General features: G+C 48.9%; 1 protein-coding gene across 2 annotated transcripts; it reads right to left on the bottom strand.

Annotated features, from left to right (window-relative positions):
• Positions 1 to 409: 409 nt before the first annotated feature.
• LOC308438252 (keratin, type II cytoskeletal 72) lies at positions 410 to 9,012 on the bottom strand (the record flags this gene model as incomplete). Of its 2 annotated transcripts, XM_080939594.1 has the most annotated exons (9): positions 410 to 585; positions 1,142 to 1,176; positions 1,724 to 1,944; positions 2,934 to 3,059; positions 3,571 to 3,735; positions 4,241 to 4,336; positions 4,681 to 4,741; positions 7,300 to 7,514; positions 8,560 to 9,012. In XM_080939594.1, 9 exons carry the CDS (start codon positions 9,010 to 9,012, stop codon positions 410 to 412), a joined length of 1,548 nt encoding a protein of 515 aa, XP_080795720.1. The 2 variants fall into 2 exon arrangements, with proteins under 2 accessions (XP_080795720.1, XP_080795721.1); XM_080939595.1 differs by lacking the exon at positions 2,934 to 3,059.
• Positions 9,013 to 15,158: the final 6,146 nt, after the last annotated feature.

Genomic DNA, 15,158 nt, shown 5'->3' with positions numbered 1-15,158 from the left:
CCAGTGCAAACCATAATACCCGATCTCAAGTGTCCTGTCACAGCAACACACAAGAGACTAGGGTGACGGCATCCATCGATCATTTATTGCAAGAGAAGCAGAGAGTTAGACAGAAACCCCATCAGAGAACAGTGAAGGCTGGAGGAAGACACAGAGGGGCTGGCCGCTGGCTTCATCTCTGTGTGGGGGCAGCTATCCAATAAGAAGTGAGTGGGAGAGGTCACTGGGAGAGCATGTGATTGGCCGGCTTCCCCTGCCCAGTGGCTCCCTGCGCCAGGGGAAATGGGGCTAGAAAAATTGTTGAGATTTCAGTGATGGAGAAAACACTTCCTGACTTGGAAAGGGACCGAGGGAAGAGAACAGGAGAATGGGGCCCACAGCCTTCTGCTCACAGCACTGCCCCCGTCTGTCATCTGGAGGTCTTGTTGCTTGCACAGCTGCTGCCCGAGGTTTTGAGCTCGCTGCCGCAGCTGCCCTTGGTCTTCACCTCCAGGGCCAGAGGTCTGTAGTTGTAATTGCTCGAGGCACCAAAGCCCACACTGAAGCCAGCACCTCCTGGTCCTGCATTGGTACTGCTAATGACAGCTAGAAGCAAAGACAGAAGGCCCCCCGCCCCAGTCAGTCTCTGTCTCTATCTGTCTCTATCTCTCATCTATCTCTGTCTCTCTGTTTGTCTCTGTCTGTCTGTGTATGTGTGTTTGCATAGGTGCATGCATGTGTGTATGTGTTTAAGAAACTGAGTTAGTATGTTGTGTCTGTGAGTACACAGCTTCATTTTTACCTGTACTTAACCCCAAACATTCAACCAATTTTGCAAGTGGACTGGGCCTACATGGCTGTATAAGACTTGAACTTCTTACAGAGAAATAAGCTACAGGAGTGGCCGTGCTGCTCTGGCAGGAGTAGGAAGGGCGCTGTGGCCAAGCATCATTTGCAGACACTGGGAATCCTGGATTGTTTTCTTTCATATTCCAACATAGCATTATTCCCCAGCTGTTGCTTCCCAGGGTCATTGAAGCCAGCCCCCTCTCCCAGTCTCAGGAGTCCCCGAGACTCCAAGACTCCTTTGTGCCATGGAATTAAAGCTATGTAGGGTCCTGATGAGACATCCAAGGACAGACCGGGACATAAAGGTACTTACAAATGCTCACAGAACTGGGGTATTCACCAGCCATCCTAGAGAGAGAACAAACAGGTAAATCCACCACAAACACCTCATGGACTCAGCCATATCTGAGTCTTTCCAGTCAGAGAAGCCCCACCCCCTTCCTAGCCTCCTTTCTTCTAGTTTCTGAGCAGCCTCTGATGAGAATTCTGCTGTGAGAAGCCCCTCTACACCAGAGGCTCCTGGGCCACCATCTGTTTCACGGAAGTACAACCCTGTTGCTCTCTAGTGTGACGGTAAAAATGATTCCACGTCTTTGTCAAGCTCTGGCTTTGCCACAGTGACTCTGAATTTGGATGGCTCCAGAAGGCTTTCTTCCCTCTCTCCCATCCAGGAACCATGAAGAGACCCAGGGGATGCTCTAATATGGGTGGCACTGATACTTGCTTTCCCGTGACATTTTAGGGATTTTACAAGTTGGCCCATTTTTCTAATTTATGTCTTCAGTAACACAAGGCAAGCACCCTTGTTGTGTGATTTCACTTCAACAGAGCCAAACTGTCTTTGGCCTTCCTGTTACAGCAAAAACCACCCCCAGGCAAAGCTGTTGCTCCTCACCGGCTCTCCTCGCTCTCCAGCAGCTTGCGGTAGGTGGCGATCTCCATGTCCAGGGCCAACTTGACGTTCATGAGCTCCTGGTGCTCACGCAGCATCCGGGCCAGCTCCTCCTTGGCCTGCTGCAGGGCTCCCTCCAGCTGGTCCAGCTTGGCCCGGGCATCCTTGAGAGCACAATCTCCTCTCTGCTCAGCGTCAGCAATGGCCGTCTCCAGGTTGGAGCACTAGGGAGCAAACAGACTGGTCACTTTAGGTCTGAAACCTTGCTCAGCCCTCCTCCCCTGATGCTGACCAGTAACAAATGCTTTGGGACCGCACGGGATGGTCCAGCTTGGACATAACTGGAGGTGAGGTTATTCTCTCCCTGATGCCAGGCACCACCCATCCCTCCACTGCCACCACCCCCGTTCATGCCTCAGCCTCTAAAGGTAGACACTGTCACCTGAGAGGAGAGAGAAGGACATAGAGAAGGCAGGATACCTGGGTCTGTGCCCCTGGCCCTGCCACACTCAGTTAGAAACCATCGGCTGTCAGATTCTAAAGACAAAACCAGGGCGAAAGTCTCCCTGTGGCTAGAGGTCTACACATCGCAGGGTGTCTGGGGTGTGCATAAATCTGAGGGGGATATGGCAGCTAGTGAGTTCCTCTTGGTAAAATATCTAATAAGTCCACTGTGCCTTCAGTCCACCCACCCATCCAGCAAAGAATCATACTCAGGGCAAGAACAGGCCTTACAGATGCATACCCAGCAGACTTTGCAGGTGGCTTTCAGTCAGGAGGTTAGCAATGTGTCAGTTAAGGTTGTGTGTTTGCATGTGTAAAGACTCTGGGAGCTTCTTCAGTCTTTTAGTTTGAATGTGTTTTGGCCATTCAGCTAAGGTTTTGGGGGAGGTTGTCTAAATTCCAGCCTTTTTGGGGGAGGGACACCCCTTCCTATGGGAGTTTGCTCCACAGTGAAGAAACAACAACTGATTTTGACACCAAAAAGATTTCTAGGATTTTTCCTTAACTGTCCTCCCATCCTTTGATAAGCAGCCCCCAGGTTTGTCAACATGCACAGAATTTTGGATGGGTGAATCACAGCCGGTCCATCCCACCTGATGAGGACCGTCCAGCCCACCTGATGAGGACCGTCCAGCCCACCTGATGAGGACCGTCCAGCCCAGACCGGTGCTGAGCAAACCCACTCGCTGCCTTGTCCCACAGAACCCACCTGCTTCTTCATGTTTCCTATCTCTGAGTGGATCCTCTGAATCAGCCTGTTGATCTCTGTGATCTCAGACTTGGTGAGTTTGAGGTCATCCCCGTGCTGGCCGGCAGTGGCCTGCAGCTCCTGGATCTGTGGTCACACCAGAAGAGAAGTGTGCAAGGTGGTTAAGGACTTACCCGATTGGGAGCACTCAGCATGGAGGCCAGTGCTCCACACCATGGTCTTCACCTTAGGGAAGTAGAAACAGCAGCCAAGGTGGGAGGGGCGTGAAGGGAGGTTATGGAAGGAACTGGAAAAGCAATAACCCTCTACAGAGCGAGAGTCTTGTTTTAGCTCAGCGGGGTCCTCGGGTTCTTAGGCACGATGGACTGGTGGAGTCCCTTTTCTGTTCTTGTTTCACCAAAGTCAGAAAAAGAAAAAACACTGAGGTGTGTGGATTACTCACAGGCTTATGAGGGTTGTAACAAGCATGGCCTCATCTGTCACTCAGAGCCATGGTGAGGGAAAGGCTAAACCCATATTTGTTCATAAGGTTTGCTAAGACTGACCTCCCTAGACCACAGGGAAGCACTTCTACGAGGTTCAGCTGCAATCACAAGCACACTCTGAGAACAAAGTGCCCACTGTGCACCAGGCTCACCTTACACTGGTACATGCTTTCCGTCTCCGCCTTGCTCTTCACAGCGATCTCCTCGTACTGGGCTCGGACCTCGGCGAGGATGCTGTCTAGGTCCAGCTGCCGGTTATTGTCCATGGACAGAATGACGGACGTGTCGCTGATGTGGGACTGCATCTGAGCGATCTCCTGGTGGCCAGTGGGGGAGGGGAGTCTGTTAGGGGGGTCAGGAGGACACCACTTCTCCTGACCCTTCCTCAGCTGAGGGTAACACTGGCTTCCTTGAACTTTGTCCTGAGCAGTGGTACTTGGTTTGCTCCCTACTTTACTCGGGCCCCTTGCACCCTTCTCTGGAGCCAGCAATGCCAATCACACCAAGACTCCAAGTGGCACTCAAATGACTCAACAGAGTCTCCTGCTACCTTTCCTTCCCAGACCTCCTCTCTTCAGAGACAGTCTCTGAAGGCCCCGGCAGGGTTCACATGCCTTCCTCTTCCCACCCCTCTCCCCCCCACACACAAAGCACCTCCCATGCCAAGCCTGGAGGACAAACACCATGGCGGTCTCCTCACAGTCTGGCTCTGTGCCCAGCCCTTAGTATGACCTCAGTGAACATTAGCTACACCAGGACAAAAGGCTTTTTCCTCCCAACCCTTAGGAGCAGCTGCCTGAGAGAGGCCAGTAACGAGCTTACCCCTTCAAAGAGGACCTTGAAGAATTTGATGTCATCTGTCAAGGAGTCCACCTTGGCCTGGAGTTCCACCTTGTTCATGTAAGCAGCGTCTACATCCTGGGGCACATGTGATGGTCAGGCTGCTCTCCCTAGCCTGTCCACCCTGCCCTCCCTTAGCCTCGTGCTCAAGGATGGCCCAGTCCCTAGGCAGAAACTAACTCACTGGAGTTCAGTGGCCACTCCAGAAATGTAGCAGAATACCTTGGATCTAACTAATACCTTGAATGCCAAGTTTGCAGATCCTAGAACCACTGTGCCATCCAGGATAGGGACTGAGAAGAAGGAGTTGAGATGTTAAATTCCAAGGAACCAAGTGGTCTGAGGGTCCCTCTCCTACGCTACCCACATCACTGTCACAGATGACTGGAAACGCTCAAACCTTCTTCCTACCCAACCCTTACCTTCTTCAGCACCACGAACTCATTCTCAGCGGCCGTGCGCCTGTTAATCTCCACCTCGTACCTGTGGGAGAGAAACAGCCTTGCCTTTGAGCCAGTTGAGTCCCACAGACGTTGACCGTGAGGTAAGCCATTGCTTCTGCATCACAGCTGCAGAGTGTTTACCCTGGGGGCAGATGGCCTCCCCAAGAAAGAGAAATGGTTCAAGGAGTATTTTATTTTTCTGGCTCCTTAATCCATATACAGTCTGCCCTGATGTGATTTGCCTGAGACATCACCGTGGTGAGGACATGCAGGATCCATTACACTCCCCCTTCACGAGTAGCCATTCACAAGGTTCACCCACCCCAACCCCAGTGATGTGACAACCCTCTACTCTAACTCGGAAACTATTTTATGCCAATCTCAGACTTCCATTTCAGGTGAAGCAAGGTCTTAGTGTGTGGAAGGTACTGGGATGTTTTTCATGTGGATACATTGTAGATTAGGAAAAAATATTGTTAATGTTTTAATTAAAGAGCTCAAAGTGGTAAATTTTTGTTATACGTATTTTACTGCTATAAATGGAGAGGGAGGTCTAATGTTACAAAACAGTTCCTTCGACATGTTTAAATAGAAACAAAGCTTTGCAGATCTTCATGTATCCCTAAGTACATCCCTGGCAGCCCCTCCACCCAGAAAGTGTGAATGGAACAAAATCAGCATGAGTTAGAAAGAGAGTTCTTCAAGAGATAACTGGGGGGCTGATGCTGTAGCCCAGTGGTAGAGCACTTACCTACCTAGCATGTAAGGGGTGATAGGTTCAATCCCCAATATAACTAAACAAGCAAACCAATCATGTAATATATGCCTGGGAGGTTTTCTTAGGCTGCCCTGCTTTTCTAAGAACGTTGGATAAATGCAAAAAGTTCATATGATTTATCCCAGATTTTGCATGTAGCTCTGGGGTAGCATTCTACCATGAAATGTTACTCTTACTCAACCCGTTACCTTGTCTTACAGCCATGTGATATCCGCTGCCTCACGACAAAAATTAAGGTGTACATTACTTGCCAGACTGATTAGACTTTAGTACTTTATAGATTTAGTACTTTATATCTGTTTTGTAAGATACATAGGAAATGTTTGATCGAGAGACTGTCAGAAGCAATGGCTATGGTTACAGATGGTCTTTCAGCCAATAACTTTAAACAATCATAATACATCCAAGTAATGTTTGCTTCTTTTCTCATTGCTGCATGACAAAGAACATGCTAAATGTTTCGTTGTCTTATTTATTTATTTCCCATGTCAGCTCTCCTTTTTTCTTTCTTTCTTTTTTATTATTTATTTGGGGTTTTTTTGTTTGTTTGTTTTTGTTTTTGAGACAAGGTCTCTCTATGAACTCACTGTGTAAACCACAAAGCCTCCTACCTCTGCCTTCCCAGTGCTGGGATTAAAGGTGTGTGCCATGCCCAGCTCCACAACAGGGCCAGTAGAATCTTTTCTATTATTCTATGCGGTCTTTTGGTTGTCCTGATTTTGTATGTGGGAGTGGGGTGGGGGGAGTGTTTTTGTCCGAGGTCACAGAGCTAATAGTGAAGTCGGAATTAACATTCGGGACTCTGGGCATCAGGTAGGCACATATGCCCTGTGCTGAACTGTGAGCTCTTTAGAGCTGCCAGCATGCTGCTGTCTGCCGTTTTCCTCCCAGAAGCTCGTTCAGGGGCTGAGACGGTCACCTGCATTTGATATTCCTTGTACTTACTAATGCTGCAGTTGCAGAGGACCAAGACGTCTCACTTAAGCAACTCGGTGAATAGCAGTTCAGAAACTCCAGCTCTCTACGCCGTGGGAGGCCCAGAGACAGCACAGCCTCTACCTTGGCCCTCTGTCCCTCTTTGGCAGAGCCTACTCACCCGTCCCGTCTGAGTTCCCTTGATCTTAGCTATCCCGTACTTCATTGCAACTGTCTGAAAGCATTGTTTTAAGCCTGTTTCCATAGACTCTCTGTGGTCAGGGCAATGACCAGCTCCGATGGGGTCTCTATGCAGGGCTCAGGCCAGCCTTCTGGCTGAGGGGACTGTTGAACAGAGGTGCTTAGACCTTCTGACTGTGGAACAAGAGAACTTGCCAGCTCTGCCCATCTCCACCCCCTGGAACTGTCCCTATAGACTTGGCACCTGGAAGCAAACTTTCCAAAGACCAGGTTTGCCTCCCCGTACTCCTTCCTGGGCCTACTCTCAATCCAGTTTCAAATCCGTTCTTTCTCCTGGGCGATACTTCCTTGGGTGTGCACACTTCAAGATAAGCTGCATTCTACATTTTATTCTGATTGGTTTTAAATTTGGGTCCCAGGGTCGGTGAGGTGTCTCTCTTTGGGGGAATGCCATAGAAACCTTACTTAGGGGAACCACAAAGCCATTTGAGCTATGAGGATGAATTTCAGCTCTTTGCCCTGGTTTCCTGTCTCCAGGGATAGAAATTCTGAGTAGATCTAATCCAATCTCATTCTATCTAGGCGTCTCCTCTGTGGGACATGAAAGAAATACCAGTGGTCTCAACAAAGGAGCTAAGGCAAACTGTCCACAGGCAACCCTCCACAGTCACCAACCAGTGGCACCATCTCTGCTTCCCACTTACCTCTTCTTACAGTCCTCCACCACCTCCCTCATGTTCCTCAGCTCCGAGTCCAGCCTCACCCTGTCCCCAGACAGGACCTCCAGCTGCTTCTGTAGGTTGCTGATGTAACTCTCGTGTACGGGCTCCAGACTCCTCCTGGAGTTGTTCTGGTCCAGCTGCTGCAGCAGCTCCCACTTGGTCTCCAGCACCTGGTTCTGCTGCTCCAGGAAGCGCACCTGGAACCCAAAGGCAGTCATGGCCCACAGTTTCCCACCTGCCCACTCAGTTGCCATGTGACTGGGTCAGTTCCTCTTGCTAAAGATGTTGGGAATTGAGGAGTAGAGGAGAGAAAAAAAACCTGGGTGTTCTGGAAGGACAATGCTCCCTTTGGGGGCTTAGTTGTTACTAGTTGATGTCTCAGTTTGTTCAGAGTAAGTTCTGGAGTATTTCAGAGCTCCTCCCGTGTCTGGTCCTCTCTGATCACCAGCCTCCCTGCCCTGCCTGTCTCTGAGATCAGGGACAGAGGAAACATACTCAGGTAGAGTTAGGAGGAGAAACTACATCAGCTCTTCTATCAGTGTGGGCTTGCGTCTTGTCATCCCGGCCCAATTCCTTTGTATAAAAGCCAGGAAAACAGAATCAGAGGTCCTGGGTTGGTAATGGTCGCCAGTCGGCATAGAAATGCAGTAATTCCTTCATCAACGCTGGCAATTATGCCTCTTATGCCTCTAACGCCATCATAGTCAAGATCTCTTATTCTGTGAGTGTCTGGGTTAGAGAAATCCAGTTCTTGCATCTTTCCCATTCACTGGGGTCCCTGCCACTGGCCCTCCAAAGACACCTTTCCAACTACCCCATTCATTGCTGAATATTCGAATGTATGCCTTCCCCTGCAAATGGCCCTAAGGTTGATGTGAGTTTTCTGGCCCCTTCTCTCCTTTCTTCTGGAAATCTGTCTCCCCTTCTTTTACTTTGGCTTCCGTGCCTTATGACATCCCATGGCCATCCCTGTTCTGGGTATGGGTGTTTATCTTCTTGTCTAATACCGGACACCATCCTTCTCAAAGTCTTGTCCCATGTGGAAGGACGGATAAGGTTCCCCTTAATTGGGTGAATGTACCAGGCACTGTCCTAAGCACACGGGGACAGTTGGTCCCACCAGGATAAGATGCATACTGAGCTCCCTTGATTGACAGATGCTCACACCGGTTCCCATTCATCAGCCGCAGAGCAGGAACTCTGCACCTTGTGGCTCAACCAACCCAGGGCTAACAGACCCACCTTGTCGATGAAGGAGGCGAACTTGTTGTTCAGAGCCTTGATCTGCTCCCGCTCCTGGGCGCGCACCTTCTGGATCTCTGGGTCCAGCTCCACGTTGAGTGGGGCCAGAAGGCTCTTGTTGACGACGACCTGGGGGATGCCACCGGGTGGGCACACAGATGGGCACGTGGGCCCCAGCCCAGCGCTGCCGAAGACGGTGCCCACGAAACCCCCGGGACGCCCACCGCTCGCGCCTCCGTGGCCCAGCGTGAAGCCGCCGCTCCGCCCCGCAGAGCTCAACGCCAGCCGCCGGCCACCCCCCACACAAAAAAGGCTTCTGCTGCCGAATGCTGCCCCCTTGACCCCGGCCCGGACGGAGGCGTGGCTGCCGCTGAGCCGGCCTGAGATGACTGCAGAGCAGCCACTGAAGCCCAGGCGCTCAGCACCAGGGTAGAGAGTCAACTGGCGGCTCATGGCTGACAGCGGGCTAGGACTGGATGGAGGGCGACAGCAGGCAGGCTTGGGGCACGGATGCAGCTGCACTCCTGGCCCAGCTTGTCCCTTATATAGTCCTGCCTGGGCTGGCAGGATGGAGTCAGCTAATTTGTATGTTGGAAACCCCTTTTGGGTCATTGGGGTGGAGTGGGGGGTCAGACGATCTCTTGGGTCCTTCATTTAGGAAATTACCGTTCACTTGCAAAGATTTCTGTCTCTTCCACTTCACCTGTCCACGAACCCCCTATAAAATGGCCCAGAACCCTGAATTTCCTGTGCTTGTCTCCTGCATTATAATCATTTCACAGCCTTATCTCCATAGGCTTCCCTCCAATTATGTAGGTCATCACTACCAAGATCTGCAGTAGGAAATTCCAGTGGGTCTGGCTTGTGGAGAACTGGGGAGAGGGCACCAAGCGGAGAGTAGACGTCTAGGTTGGCGCTGCTTCAGAAACTCCCCCATATGATTGACAGCCTGCCCCAGATTAACTCTTCTTTGCCCTATTCCCGGGATTCAGAGCAAGTCTTGGTACACTGGAGATGACTTTGAAAGACACAAGTGCCTCAGACAGGCCTCTTCGTTACACCAGAGCTTAGATTCCCTTGGGGCAGTCCCGGAGTGGGGGCAAATGACATGGCTTCCAGTGAGCCCATCAGCGGGCATAATAACAGCTGAGCTGTTTGCCCATATTGGACAATGTGATGTGGGTATTGGGAGTGGCTAAGATGGTGGCACCAGGCCAAACTGAACAGATTGAGGAGCCTGAGGTGTCCCCAGTGGGAAGAAGTGGGGGTGCTGCTAGAGATAGGCGTGGGGGTCTCTTAAGAAACTCCAGGCTGTGCTTTTCAACAATTTATTTCAGTCCCGTGCAGTTTCCCTCACAACAAGAACAAGAGTTTATAGATGCTAGCCATTAAGGCCAGAAAAGTTAAGAAAGCAGTTTATAGTGGATAATCTTTATGGAACACAGGCTTGCAGAGGCAACCTTTGCATCACCTTTTTCTGAAAACTAAGGCACAGAGATTTCTGTTCCTCTTGGGCCAGGTCTCCTCTTCCCCGGAGAGAACAGGTAAAAGATGGTCTTTCCTTATCTTCCCCTGAGGGTTCCAAGGCTGGATGAATCAGGAGCTCCTCACCCCTGCACTGTCTTTATTACAGATGGTGGAGAGACACGTGTGGCTTCTGAGGCATCTGATGTGTGGGAACGTGGGTAGATCAAAGGTGGCTGAGGTGCAGGAGAGGGGTTTGCCTGGCACCTGCCTTTGATAGCAGGTCTCTATGTCACCTCAGGGTCTGGAGGTGACTTCTGTTCAATTCATTTTTGGATCGAGATTCCATTAGAGGTGGATAGACCTAGACAGAAATGCCACCCTTCAAAATCAGAGCCCTAAAACAAAAGACAGATGAGACCACTCTGGGGTGGGACAAATGTACAGGTTAAACCGGGTCTGGTTAGTCCTGGAACACCCATTCTTGAGAAATTAATAAGGTGTCATGTGAAAACGGTGGTGGGTTGCTTTTTGTTGGCAGTAGATTTTTGTTTGGTTTTAGGGTTTTTCTGTTTGTTTGGTTTTTGTTTTGGGGGGGTTGTTTGTTTGTTTGCTTGCTTAGGTTTTAAGAAAAAGGCGGATCTCTTGTGCAGGATTTGTTAGTATATTTATGTACTTAGCGGTGGAGTGTTTTCAAGACAGTACAATGTTGCTCTACAGTTATCCAAGCCCATAAGATGTCCTACACCAGAGCTGGGGAGAATGATCACTGGATATAGTGTGTGCTGTGCATAAACAAAGACCAGAGTTTGGATCTCCAGCAACCAAACAAATGCCAGATAGATGTGGTGTACCACGTGTAATCACAATGTGTGTTAGGCAGGGACAGGGGGATTCCTAGAGCAAGCTAGACTAGCCTAATCAGTGGGTTCTGGAGTAATCTAAGAGACCCTTCATCTGTATATTCAGTAGATCAAGAAAAACATGGACACCAACCTTGGAACTCCACACACCCATAAAAAGAAACATCAAAGGGCCCCCGGGCACTGTTAGGGGCCATGGGCTCCAGTTGCTGTTTTTAGTCGCTGTGATGGCCGATCATCAATCCAGTGAACGTGCTGCTTGGGAAGAGGGAAGATGTTAATGGGGGGGGGTGTGCCTCTGTGAGGCAGAGGACTTGTGGGGAAGCACTGTGCTCACCACTCCATGAACCATAAAGTTTTTCTTTAAAACAATCAAACCCAAGCTGGGAACAGCAGTGCATGCCTGGAGCCATAGGCAGGTGGATCTCTGTGAGTTCAGGCCAGCCTGGTTTACATAGTGAGTTCAGGCCAGCCTGGGCTACATAATGAGTTCCAGGATAGCCTGGTCTACATAGTGAGTTCCAGGATAGCCTGGGCTACATAAGGAGGGTTACAGAGAGAGACTCCATTTCAAAGAAAAAAACTTAAACCTAGAATATGTAAATAAATGAATGGGCGGAGTCATGTGTGGTAACAGCCACAAAGGTATTTGTTTTCTCCCGTCAAATGGTACTATAAGCCTTGAGTCTTTCCACATACAGTGCCAAGGTAGGGTTAAGAATGGCTAGAATTTTCAACTTTTTACTATCTCTGGCCTTTCAAATGTGAGCAGAAAATCTTTTTCATAAATGAAGTACTTTTCGACAAAACCAGAGAATAAAGAAAGTTGATCTTTACATCACACATAAAATACTCCTCTTACTCACAAAAGAAAGGCTCAGGGTGTCCTGAGCCTTTTTAACCAACGTGCTCACTTTGGCTATCCACCTTATAGAAACCAGGGTTTCAGGATGTAGCCTTTGAGAGACGCTGTGTGGGGCATCACCACTTTAGCATTTAATATACCTAAATTCTCCAAACCCACAAAGGTTGGCTTCACCTCCTGGTAAAGTATATTGTATTGGTAATGTGTCGTGTGCTATTCAGGCTCACTGGTGGCTGGGTCTGGCAAGAGTCCCTTCCTCCTCACTTCAGATCTGAGCATGTTTGTAACAACCCATCCTCCACCTTGTCCAGAGATGGGCTGACCTCACCCACCATGACAGTGGAAGAGCAAATGAACTGAACGACCTGAATGAAATCACTGTGCCCTCGAGATCAGCTGGAAGGTCAGCCATTTCCAGTGGAGGTTGAAGTTGTTTGTCCTGTAATATATATATAATCTTTGGAGAGGGAATGGGAAGCCAGGAATTCAGTCCTGCGGATGGTCGTAAGTGCCCAATTCCACATCTGCACCCTTGCACCGAAGTATTCTTAAAAGCTTCACCAGATCCTTATTCCCCTTAGGACTCTCCATGGGGGACCACAGCCGACATGGGCTTTCCCAGTTGGCTTCCTGGTTTGATGGTAACATTGTTCTCTCAATGTTGGGTTACTCCAGTCAATTCTGCCGGATGCTGCGAGCGCCTAATTTTAACACACTTGCCATATTCCTGTTATATCTCTTTATCAGCCACTTGCTATTTAGTCTTTTGCTTGATATATTCAATGACTTTACACATTCAAATGAAAAAGATGGCTACCCTAGAAATAATTCTCCAAGCTGTAAAAAACATCTCTTAACATCAAAAACAAAAAGGCTTAAAGATAACACGAAGCTTCATGTAGCTTAGATGTATGTGCCCAGAGTTATTGTCAAAACCAGAAGGGAAGGGTGTTTGCATGGACTCCGGAGAATGTACCCAGCATCTTTCAGCTCTGGCCAAAGGCAAAGGAACTCTCAGACTGAGGCAGCTCATTCCCGAGACTATCAGATGGTGACAAACAGCTGGACTCTCCTCTTTTATCTCCCAGTCTCCTGTGAGGTTCTACTGGTATTTGGAATCATGGACTAGTGTTGCTCATGGAGAACTCAGTGCCATAGAAGAGAGCCACATCTGGAGTGTTGAAGCAGTAGGAGCCTTCGTGTCCTTTTCTTCTGTCTCAGTGATCTTAGAAGCCATGAATCCCGCCCACTCTAGCTAAGAAAGACTTTAGTCACCTGCTGGACCAGCCCTGGGTGATAGGTGCTGTATGTAGCCTGCTCCAGACAGTGGGTGAGAAATTAGACCCTTTGTGTTAAGACATTCAGACTTCAGGGCTGAATGATTGCCCATTGAGGCAGTTGGCACTGATTCTCTGGATCCAAGCATAGGAGTTAGATAGCAGAAATACTGTTCAATGTTCTTTATCCTAAGTTCATGTTCATCTGATAATCTGATTTCCAATAGATCTTCCCTCCTCACAGGAGCTTCTTGGAATAACATTCTGCACCTCATAATACCAAGAGCAGCCACTTATGAAGCTCTCTGGGCACCAGGCAGTGAGATAAACGACTTTCTAAATGCTACCCCATTAAATTTAGTTGTCATGGCAACCTCATATAGTAGATACTGTTATTAACCACTTAACAGATGAGGAATCTGTGGCCCACGGAGCAAAATATCCTGTCATAGCCTGGTCCAAGTCCTCTTGATTCACTTCATTTGGCAGCTGAGGTGTCATTTCCCCCCTCACCCTAGGACAGAATCCTGGCTCTGTGCAGAAGAGAAAGGGTATCTGTAATCTCCCACCGTTGCCTCCCCAGCTCCAGGGGCAGCCATGCCTCTCAACTGAACGCCCTCCTGTCTCACCAGACACACTCCAGCAGCATGAAACAAGTTTGCCCACTCAAATGCTTCTGATCCAATCTTCTTCCTGCCGTCCAACAAGTAAGCTTTGGGCCTCTGAAGCCTCCAGACACACTGCCTTCTAAGAGAGCCTGTCCTCCCTCCTCCCTCCTTCCCACTCTTCCTCCCTGTGGCTCCTCACTGCCAGGGCTGCCTCTGGGTATTCTTCAGTTGTTGTTACCTCATCAGGGTACAGTTAGATTTTTTTTCCAGTCATATCTCCATGAAGAACATACACTGGGTTTCTTCATACCTCTCTTCCATGTGTAAACATGTGGAATAAGCATATGTCTGGTCACAGGACTTCCTAGTCCATTCACTTGCTTAGTGCTAGAGGATCTATTAGAGCAGTAAAATAACTCTATTTTTCCATGATAGCAGATGCATGCCATTACATGTTTGTCCAAGCCCATAAAATGTCTACTATGAAGAATGACCCATAATGTCAATGATGGGCTCTAACCCATTGAACTGTCCTTCTCCGCTGACCCAAGACTTCATTCCTGAGGGTAGCTAATGAAAGATACGATTGTATTGCCCTGGTGATGTTTAATCTTCATGGTCACTCTGACAAGATTTAGAATTGCCATGGAAACATATCACTCGTGTGTCTTTGAGAATGTTTCCAGAAAGGTTTGAAGATAGAACACTGACTGTGGGCGGTGTCATTCTGTTGGCTTAAGTTCCTGACTGTACCAGAGGGAGCCAGAGAGCTTTCACCCTTTCTTGGTTCCATCTGCCTCCTGACTACAGATGTGATGTGACCACCCACCTTTTGCCACTATACCTCCCCTGCAACAGTGGACTGTGTCCCTTTTCCACTTCAGTTGCTTCTTGTTGGGAATACCTGCGCAGCCATCATGAAAGTATCCAGTACAATCCCTCATGAAACAGTCCCTCTCACTTACGCATTTTGTGAATTGCTTTCCCAGTCCCTACACACCTTTCAGGAAGCAAATCTTTTGAACCAAAGAGATGGCAAGCTTCTTTTTCCACTGTGTCAAGTTAGGATGTCTCAGCTCACAGTGCTAGGGTTACCGCACATTTCCTCTTCCTGTCTCACCTCAACTAACACCGGAAGTGCCGTTCTGTGGATCTGCTCTTCCTGTCTCACAATAGCTAACACCGGAAGTGCTGTTCTGCGGATCTGCTCTTCCTGTCCCACTCCAGCTAACACTGGAAGTGCCGTTCTGTGGATCTGCTCTTCCTGTCTCACTCCCTAAGATATTATGTTGCATATCCCTAGGAAACATCACAGTATTCTGTTAAAAAAAAAATCGTGACGTGTGTAATTGGGATGGCCGTTCAGTTCACTTAAGCGTACAAATGTATATATTCATATGTGTTTACACACCTGAGTTCTTACATGTATGCATGCATGCCTGTGCTTGACTCCATGCAAACTTTATTACACACCACAAGAACTTGGGTCTTTACTTCAAAGAGGGATCTACCTTTGGGGTTT

Source organism: Micromys minutus, assembly GCF_963924665.1.
Source record: "Micromys minutus genome assembly, chromosome: 27".
NCBI lineage: Eukaryota > Metazoa > Chordata > Mammalia > Rodentia > Muridae > Micromys > Micromys minutus.
The sequence above is the reverse complement of the archived record's forward strand: the minus strand, read 5'-3'. Positions and strand labels throughout refer to the sequence as shown.